Source organism: Etheostoma cragini, chromosome 12 (genome assembly GCF_013103735.1).
Source record: "Etheostoma cragini isolate CJK2018 chromosome 12, CSU_Ecrag_1.0, whole genome shotgun sequence".
NCBI lineage: Eukaryota > Metazoa > Chordata > Actinopteri > Perciformes > Percidae > Etheostoma > Etheostoma cragini.
Window position 1 is genome coordinate 9,678,922 of NC_048418.1, and position 10,582 is coordinate 9,689,503.

The 10,582-nt window shown below is 39.4% G+C and overlaps 1 protein-coding gene across 2 annotated transcripts in view; it reads left to right on the forward strand.

Annotated features, from left to right (window-relative positions):
• The window catches only part of LOC117954356 (guanine nucleotide-binding protein G(olf) subunit alpha), a 51,979-nt gene extending 41,403 nt beyond the window's left edge, over positions 1 to 10,576 (forward strand). For both annotated transcript variants that reach the window (XM_034888108.1, XM_034888109.1), the window contains exons 6-12: positions 5,182 to 5,236; positions 5,343 to 5,416; positions 6,658 to 6,716; positions 6,932 to 7,052; positions 8,638 to 8,768; positions 8,861 to 8,928; positions 10,335 to 10,576. In XM_034888108.1, the coding sequence (XP_034743999.1) occupies positions 5,182 to 5,236; positions 5,343 to 5,416; positions 6,658 to 6,716; positions 6,932 to 7,052; positions 8,638 to 8,768; positions 8,861 to 8,928; positions 10,335 to 10,481 (655 nt within the window). In that variant the 3' untranslated portion in view covers positions 10,482 to 10,576. The remainder of the gene's footprint in view (positions 1 to 5,181; positions 5,237 to 5,342; positions 5,417 to 6,657; positions 6,717 to 6,931; positions 7,053 to 8,637; positions 8,769 to 8,860; positions 8,929 to 10,334) is intronic.
• The last annotated feature ends 6 nt before the right edge of the window (positions 10,577 to 10,582 follow it).

Below are 10,582 nucleotides of genomic sequence, written 5' to 3' on the forward strand. Positions count from 1 at the left end.
TTATTTGTAAAAAGTCAACCCAATTATCAAATGAACACAAGGCTGCAAGCTGTTGGTTGGTGTGAAGTGAACTTTTTTCAGTCCTTACTCTAACATTGTTGTAACTTTTCACTGTCTTTTTACTATTGTACAGATCCGCAACTGGCTCTTTGTATTTATTTGGGCATGTGTTATCTTGATGCAGCAATTTGTTTTGAATCACTTTGAAATGAAATTGTAGTTGGTTCACTTCTTTGGCAGTTGGCTACTTAACTGTGTTTGTGGCTTTATTTGTATGTAGGCATGTTAGTTTAGTTGTTTGTTTGGTGTGGCTCTCCGAGAGCGACCTAATGGTATGAGAGCTTATGTCAGTGCTCTGGTTCAGGGAGAAGCCCCCGTGGAGCTGGGTGACCCATGTCCCCAAGCCTCGGTGTGAAGCGTTTTAATGCCCCCGCCGCTCCAATACCACCATCTTCTTTGTGTGTGTGTGTGTGTGTGTGTGTGTGTGTGTGTGTGTGTGTGTGTGTGTGTGTGTGTGTGTGTGTGTGTGTGTGTGTGTGTGTGTGTGTGTTTAATGGAAAGATGAGACCAACAACACAGAAAGACCAGGCCAAGTCAATATATTGTCCACTGTGTCCACACCAGGGCCTATACATAGCAACCCAGACTGGCCCGCAGGATGAGTACAGTGTGTTTGGGCTAAATACAGAGACAACCCAGCCCCGCAGACAGAAAAAGAGGGATTATAATAGACAAGACAGTAGTGCAGTTTAAAAAAAGAGAAATTACTCAACCTGCCAATTAAGAACAAACTGTCATGGACTAGTAAAAAATACATGTGAAATTATAGCTGGATTAATGTGGTGTGATGGTTTTGAAAATACATTAAAGTGGAAAAAAAACCAACACATTTATTATTATTAATATTATTATTAATAATAATAGTAAAGCTAAAAGCCCAGAGAGACCGTGGTTTACAGTTTTACATCTACAACAACTAAGGGGCGTTGCCTTAAACCCCCTTGGGAAATGACCTCATGTGGCTTCTTGCTTTTATAAAACAGTAACTACATAAACCCATACAATGTTTCATAAAATAAACACACCGCAACAATAAATGTAGTAATTTATTGAAAAAAATAATATTTCATCTGCCAAGCAATGTAGCTCTTCAGTGACATTTAGCAGAATGGCTGCCAAGCAACACACAGACGCAGTAGAAAGCATGCTATTACGCTAGTCAAGCAGTGGTTGTCTCGGTGCCGGCTGTTTTACAAATCCGTGGCAACATGGACCAGATGAAGTTCCCCCCCCCCCCCATGGGCTCTCTAGTATATCTAACGTTAGGAGAAAGAAAGGGGGAAAAAAAAAAGTTCTCATCATATTGTAATTTACATTATAACAACAAATATGTCTACCATTGGCCTCTATTATGCCCATTTCCCATAGCTGTAGCTATGTTACTTGCTGAGTAACTGACAAAAATTATATTGCTAGCAAGTGACAACATAGCTAAAGAAAGTGAGCATAATAGGCTACAAATGCAAACACGCAAGCTAGATAAAATTACATTGTTAACGTAGTTAACCATAGGTTGTTGGTGTTGGTGTCCGCTTTGTATGGAGATAAAAGTGGTGGATTGGGTGGCAGCAATAGAGCTCTAACTGGCTGCTTAAACAGGAATTCCTGTAGGTTCTCTTTGTTTATTTAGCCAGCATCTTTGTGTTTTTGTTTTGCATTCGTTGAATGACAGCTTTGAGTACTTCTGACCATTAACGTCCTGGTGGACTAATTGGCACAGTAATACTGGAATTGTGATGTGGTCACAGCTGTGTTTTTATGGAGTATTTGACAACGGCTCTGGAAGTGGCTCAGCCAATCACAATCAACGACTGGATCTTTTTGTTTTTATAAACTGTAATTTACCATGTATGTACTGTACACATAAGAACAATGTGGAAAAACTGGTGGCCTGTTACCCCTTGAATCCACAAACCTGACAAAACAACCACATAACATAACAATCCCTGATGCCTCCAGAAGATAGATCTAAGAGGAAGTTGAAGGAACCAACACAAACCAAATATTTCCCCGGAGCTAAAGCCCAGCTTGTCTTTTTGTAGCACTCGACCAGAACAGCCGTAGCGTCTGAAAACTGCACCCAAAACTTATGATAAGGCATTATCTGGATCGCCACTTGGTAATCAACGTTATCTTTTCTGCATTTTTTTCCTAGATCCAGGACCCTTGTTCTTTTTTTCTTGCTGGGTAAAAGGACTATATTTGGCCCTCCAGTGTGCTACCAATAGTACTTCTGTCACATGGCAGTCACAAATTGCTCAGTAATTATAACCTAGCTATGTTTCTGCAAGCAAGGCTCACTAAAAATACTCTCACATTGTTGCAGTGATGGGGCAAAAGCTGGAGATTTTGTTTTTTTTCTCATGTTTTTCAGGGGAGATGAGTGTGTGTGATACTCAACTGTATATTGTGTCTTGTCAAATACAGTGCAGCATAATGGGTTGGCTGGTTGTGTTCGCCTTGGTTCCAAGGAAGTACTCATTTCAAAATAGATTGTGTGATTTGCTAATTGTGGCTCTTGTACGAACATGATGCCATTGTACATTTGTGCATGTTGCTGAGTTTGACCACAGACTTTGTGTTTTCCTCTCTATTTGGTGTGCAGTTTTTTAAAAGCAAAAACTTTTTCATTTACTTTCTTATTAAAATGCACTCTTTATTATAGAGCTGGAACAGAAATTGATTATTGCTCATTGATTAGTTGATTGAGAAAGGTTCCTAGTTACAGCTTCTTAATTGTGAGACACCAATTGTATTTAATTATTACTGCCCTCCAGGAGTTATAAACATTATAAGCATGAATCAATCTGAGAGGAGAAAATCAAACTTCAGTTATACTTCTCACAACATGTGCACATTAGCAACTATGATGAGGTGTCACAAGTGGAAAAAACACGGCTCTGCAGTATAACTAGTGGTCATAAACTCCTCAGGGTGTCTAAGCTTCAGGTTTAGGTGTTAAAGGTCTTAAGAAAGAAGGTAACAACTGTCCAAAGGTCAATTTGTAACACTAAGGTGTGGAGAATTGCTGGAGTTTTTCATACTGGATTACTCTGATCAGCTTGGGGAGATGACTTGCCACACATACCTCGTCTGGTTAATGAGTACATAGTGTAGCATGCACTAAAAGAAGAAATAAGCAATTTGTAGATGTCACTTTAGTCTGCAGCAACATGTGGCGTGCACTTGTCTTTTTTGTGACATTGTTCTAACTAAATCAACAAGTTAACAAAAACAACGAATAGTTCATTTTGCGTGACATTTCCTCATAGAAACTCATTTTAAATGATCCCTTCCTTTCCTAAATACTGTTATGTCTAGTGATATTGTAGATAGATCTATTCTGTATGAGAAAGTGCAGTGCACTTTCAGAAATAGTCTTACTTCTACTTTTGTGTGGACTGTATGAGGCAGAAATAAAGTATTTCTGATGAAAACATTGTTGTCAGAGCACATGAGCTGTATCTATGTTATTTAATGGTTCATAATAGAGCGTTCATTCTCGGCTTACTTAATTCTGCATGGCTGTGTTGAGAGGGATACTTTTTTAAGGTTGAATTGAAAAAGGAACTGTCAACCATCTACATCAAAAACCCTGACTTTCTGATCTAATGTGCATCAGGTTTGCTGTAGCCGCGTCAACTGTCTCCATCCTGAAACTACAGACGGTATGCGTAAAAAACTAAGGATGATGAGATATGCTAACGTACATACTGGATTCACTCACCAACTTCAGCTCTAGGCTGGGAACTCTTCTCATCCAGAAATGCCTGATGCATTTTTATCTCCTCTGCTACGTCTTTTTACCTCATTTGTACCATTCTCTCCATACTATTTTATTTAATAGTATTGTTGTTAATATCATGGCTGTGTGGCCTGGACTACTCCTTAGTAGTGATTATGATTTATTTAGGAATAATCTTGAGCAACACATAGAGCTGACACTAGCAATTTCTTGTCATTATCAGTTAATCTGTTGATTATTTTCTTTATTGATCAATTGTTTGGTAGACATTTTCTATGTCACATTTTAGATGTTGGAACCATCACACGTTTGGCTTTTTTTTGCTTCAAAACTAATTTGAAACAACTAAACAAATGTCAAAATAGTTGTTGATTGATTTTTGCATTACATTTGCATTTCATGCTGGCAAACATGTTTGAACCATTAGAATTTTCAAGGGCCTTTTTGCTTCGGGCCCCTGTTATTTTGGAGCTCTGGTGGGGTCCACTGTCGTAATTCAGTTCGGGTGACAGAAAGCTAAATAGCTAACTTTTCCGGAGAGACCTGATAAAGTATGTATATATTTGACTAGATGTAAAGCTTTGATCATGTATCATAATGTACCATAAATACCTGTCTAGTGCTTTTCTCACAACATTGTACTAATGGAGCTTTTTCTTTATACACATATATTTATACATTTTGGGCAAGCATTGTTGGGGTCTTTAAATTGTGTGATTCAGATCATCCAGGGGCCTGTGTGACTGTGTGTCCCCAGCCTCGGTGTCCTGAGCCTGCTATGCTGCAGAGAGGTCCAGCTGCTGCTGCTGCTGCTGCTGCTGCTGCTGCACATGCTCTCTCAGTAGTGAAGAGAAGGCAACAGCAAGCTGTCTAACCTCCACAATAACCGCCTTATGTAATCACTCTGGCTAGAGACAGACCAAAATAGCCCAGACTGAGCAGCCCTGCCCTCTTGTGGCAACCAGCTACCTTAACACCGGCCTACCGAGCCTCGACAGGGAGTCAGACATGGCAGCTGCCTTTTGTCTAAATAACAGTCTAAACTGACGCAGCACAAGAGATACGTTTCACGAATGTTGACATGTGATCAGATTTGAAGATTGCTGTTAATGGGTTGAAATAAATCTATACGATTGTGTTGTGACTGTTTAAAGAGGCCTTGGGTTTTTCTGTGAGATGAGCTTTGGGTCTTTGATTATTTGGATTAGAAATCAGTACTCATGGAGACTAATCGGATTAATTTCCCAGTTTTCATACGTAGTGACATTGAACTGTTTGATGTAGTTGAATCTTAATATCTTTCATGTTCCTAAAGCATATAGAATTTAATAGACCTTAGTGCAAAGTCTAAGTCTGTTCTGTTTCTCTCTTTGCAGTTTCCTGGACAGAATTGACTCTGTAAGACAGAACGACTACACACCAACGGACCAGGTCAGTCCTCCCAATAATGTCCCAATATGTTTGTAAATTACCCCCAAAAGCTTGCTTGTCTTAAATTTGACTGAATTGGATACGTCTTCATTCCCATGTTCTACAGGACCTGCTACGCTGCCGAGTGTTAACATCAGGGATTTTCGAGACGAGGTTCCAAGTAGACAAAGTGAACTTTCAGTAAGTCTTGCTAAGCTTTCACTCGGACATACGTAAATGATAAAGATGCGTTTCCCTTAGTTAAAAGTTCAGTCTTTACTGCATACATTTTTGCCCGAGCATTCAGCTTGGTCAAAGACATGCACCATCCATGCTGATAATTCCCAGAAAGTAAAGCAAGTCACATTCATTTCTATAATTTGCCAAATAGCTTGTTAACTGACAACATACATTTGTAATCATGTAAGTGGCCCAAAAATCCACTGTAGAACATGGATACTTTTTTATGATGTATGGTTTTTATCTTTTTATCGAACATCAGTACTACTGTGAATTAGAAAAAAAATAAAGCCTACTTCCAAATAAAGAACATCACAATTTCCCAGTTCTACCCACCCAAACCCAGAGGGTTCTACTAAAATACAAAGCAGCTTTCTTAGAAATAGGACCTTTTTATAAAAAGAAATATATACACGCCCCACTTATCTTCAATGTTGTCTGCACTCTTTCATTAGCAGTTTCTCCTAATTCACCCATTCCTGAAAAGGAGGCTTTATAGGCGTTTTCCAGTTTCTGGGAATAATTTGACGGTGACATGCTTTTAAAAAAACTTCTGACCGGGCCTCCTTTTTGCAGCATTATGCATATCACCTTCATGAACATAAGTTTGTCCCTCGTAATAAAATGAACAAAATACTGAACCCAACCTGCTCTGTGGCTGGAAGCTGAGATGGAAAGAGCGTAAATCTTATTGCCTAAAATGCTATGATTTCTATACCAGTTGAAAGTTCTTGCCCATTGGTTTCGGTTATAAGAGCATGATGATGTAAGATGAGATGACCCATTTCCGCAGTCGCAGACACAACAGACTTATTCTACCATCTGAAACGGGCCTTTGTATCAAATTATATCATCCTGAATGATTGATATAACAGCTCTGGGACATGACTTCCCTTTGGGTGTGCATTTCTCATTATTCAGCTTTGATGACTTCCAAACATCCATACAGGGTACTGAGTAGTATGTGTAAATAACGCTGTAATGTTTTCACACTATGTGTTCATTAATTGATTATCCATGTATCCAGACTTGTCCCATTAAGATCTAGGATCTATTTTTGCAAACCAGACCTGATTTAGCTCAAGACAGGAAACAGATCTAAAAAAAAAATGTATAAGAAATTTCAACTCTTTGAATAAAGAGGGCAGTAGAGAGTATGTTGTTGTGTCTTCGTCTGACCTAGTATTTTGTCTCCTCCATAGCATGTTTGATGTTGGAGGCCAGAGAGATGAAAGGAGAAAATGGATCCAGTGCTTTAACGGTGAGACTTTCAGCCTTTTTGTTGTGTTTCTTCTTCTTCAAATAGCCACACTGTACGTCCTTGACCAACAACACATTCTCCTCCCATCACATCTTGTTGTCTTAAAGTATTTTCTGCCAGCTTTAGCCTTACAACACCTCTTATTTTGGGGTTATTCCTACACACACGTGATGTCAGGGAGGTGTCCTAATGCAGTTCCTCTCCTCCTATTCTAGACGTCACTGCTATCATCTTCGTGGTGGCCAGCAGCAGCTACAACATGGTAATAAGGGAAGACAATAACACCAACAGGCTACGGGAAGCCCTGGACCTCTTCCGCAGTATTTGGAACAACAGGTGAGTCCGAAACACGAATGAAATTTGAGCTCAGGAGGGCTTTCTCTGCTGTATTTCAGGAACTTAAATCAACTGAACATATTAGGGCTGTAATCAACCAAAGAAAATCTTGGTCAACTAAAGTCATGAAATTTCGACTGGGGGGGTGCGGAGGGGCGGAAAAAACCCCGTTAGATTAATTAACTGTACTGTCCCGCAGTACTTGTCCTTGTAGGCTATTTGCACTATAATAAATAGTTTTTGACCTAATTATTTTGCACTGAAATGCCACTCGTCTGTCCGCTCTGACAGCGCTGCATTAGCGCTCTGCATGTCCTTGCACGGAGGAGGTGTGGTGTGGCGTTCTGGCGCTGTATATTAACAAGTTCTTAAAACCACAGCCTACCACAACAGCAATGGGCCTCATATCCTGAGAAATAAAGTTGACAATTCCTTCCTTGATATTATTTTTGCATTTGGATGGTAGAGGCTTAACATCCAGCGGGGTCCGGGGGGGCGCTACCGTAGTTGTGGGTGGGTGCGCTGGTAGTTATAAAACAATTATTAGACTATGAAATATGCCAATTCTGATATGTTCATATAGCCTACTCCAAACAGACAGGGCAACCTAACGCAGAAAAGTTAGCGTACCGTTTTTAGGTGATATGCCATGTTTGAAGACGAGCTAAGATATGCAAACTGTTACTTGCAAACTTTGCATTCAACTTTTTTCCGTTATGTATTTTTGTAAAATGCTGCCACACTGGCGATGTCTTCGACATGGTAGAGGAGGACTGACTGGAAATTAAACACTCACAATTAAATAAATATTCAGTAAACCACTAAAACAAGGCTTTCTAGTTCTTTCTTCAATCTGTCCCCAGTGGGTTGGGCTAATCCAAAAGAGAGTGTAAACAAAGGGGGTGTTCTAAAGACAGACTGTTACCTGTGAAACAGTGATGCTCCGATAACACCCCCATTAGCAATTAGTGCTTTCCACTCATAGACCATAACGGTCTATGCTTCCACCTGATGAAATAACACGGCAAAAAATCGACCAATCAGAATTTTGTTCGAGCCAGAACTTATCGACCAATAAATCGACCAGTCAACTGGGAGATTACAGCCCTAGAACATATGCATGTAATCAGTAATGTAGAATTTAACCTCTCATACTCAACTTGGTCAGCCAAGTGCTGCTTTTCTTTTTTAACTACTGTCCATTTTAATATTTTACTCACTACCTCCATTGCAGACTTTAGGGGGCCAGAAGCACTGGTCTCCTACAGCTTTAATATACACTTTAATTTAACCGAAATCTTTTTAAACACTTTTCTTTGAGACCAAAGAAGTAAATAAAGAAGGTAGTACTTTGGAAATCCATATAGCTGTTGAAACAAAATGCATAGCATTCCGGTTTCGACTCCAGCATGTAGTTGGTCAGCCAGCAAGGGAAAAGTATACCAGAAAATAAATAAATTAAGAAACGGCGCTTTCATTATTAATCTTGATCTCTTAACTTAGTTTAAGCACATTTTTAAAAAGCAGGGTCTAATTGTTTTAAATAAAAGAAATGCCTAGCATGAATTTTGTTGTTGTTTTTCAGATGGTTACGCACTATATCGGTCATATTATTCCTGAACAAGCAGGACATGCTGGCTGAGAAAGTATTAGCTGGAAAATCCAAAATTGAAGACTACTTCCCCGAATACGCTCGCTACACCATACCAAATGAAGGTTTGTGCCCCGCTGAAATATCTTAAGGACTAATACTTAATTAACGGTGTCAGGGTCAGGGTTGAACTGTGAATCTGTTTTTGTTTTTTTAGCAACTCCTGAACCTGGTGAAGACCCAAGAGTGACGAGAGCCAAGTTCTTTATCCGAGACGAGTTTCTTGTAAGTATATCTGTATTTCTGGACATTTTCAAAGTGAGCTGAAGTTAATGAATGTCCACCAAGGAATAGTATCATCTTGTTAATTCATAACTCAAGTGTTTTATACTCCGTGCTGCCAAAAACAAATGCCAACTATGCATTTTATGTTGCTTTGAACTTGATAAAACTGTTCGGCTCGTTGGTACTTTCCCATTAGGACACGACGTCTGCAGACGAGCTGCTGAAGAACAGTGGATGTTAGCAACCAGTTATGTTGCTGTACATCCTGCGTAATAATCTTAATTTTAAACCCACTTGCTTTTTCTGAAGCTTTTTAACAGTGTTCTTCAGCGAATATAGAGTTGTTTCCTGTAACATGCATTATGTTGATACTGTTTCTAAGGTCAACACAAAACTCTGACACCTAACTTCTTTATTTTGATATCAAACTGGTGTTTGTCACAAGTCTCTTCTGTCACTTCATGTCCAGTGTCTACTTTTATACTAAAACAATAATGGCACAGGTGATTTAGCTTAATAATAACCAACATTGGTTTAATTTTTTCTAATATAGGGCTGTAGTTGTTTGGCACTGGAGGTCAGTTTTGTCACTTTCTCGTAGGGACAGCAGGAGGGTTAAATAGTGGAAATTTCCTTTTCCTTGTTTCTTGGGAAAATACTTAAGAGATCCTGGGATTATTGCATGACTGTTTTTGTGTGTTTGTGCGTTTGTATATCAAAACTCTACTTCTCCAAACTTCATTAATGTATATGAGCAGAATAACAGCAGTATAAGCACGTTTATAAAGATGGTCAGACGCTCCCATTAATCCAATCAGACTTAAAGCAGAGGATGAAATTATTCTGTATGGTTTGTATTTTATGTACTTTGAAAAGAAACTATTGTACTAAAATAAGCATTGCCACATAATCTTTTTGGAATAAAATCAGAAAATTAGAATCAATGTTATTTTATGTTTAATAATCTGCAGTCCCAGGGAAAGAATGGTATATTCCCAAGAAGTCATCATTTTGGAGTCACTGGTAAACTTAAACCCTCGACAGTAGACATGATAAAGGGTGTCAGCTGGTCTAAAAGAGAAAAGCATGTTAGTTTAACACCATGAAGCAAGATTACATTTTTTTAGGATCTGTATTTTAATTGAAGCCACAGTCCTGACTGATATGTAGATTTTTTGCCATGTTTTATGTCACAGATGGTGAAGGACTATTTCCCAGATGGCTCAAACATGACGTTACAGAGTCAGGAAGTGGTCTAACTTTATCTGATGGAAGAGCTTTTATTATAAATAATAAAAAAAAAAAACATAATGTGATACTTTAAAGGAAAGGAAACAGGAAAGCAGCACACCTGAACCCGGCTCATATTATATTTCATCCCCTTTTGTCTCGTCTGTTGTCTTCAGCGGATCAGCACTGCGAGTGGCGACGGAAGACATTACTGCTACCCCCACTTCACCTGCGCCGTGGACACAGAGAACATCCGGCGGGTGTTCAACGACTGCCGGGACATCATCCAGAGAATGCACCTGCGGCAGTACGAACTCTTGTGATGGGAGACCACCTCCGTCAGCCTTCTGTGTTTTTCTCCACCATTCTGCATCCTTGACAAACCCCTCCTCCTCCACCCTTACTCCTCCCCCCCCCCCCCCCC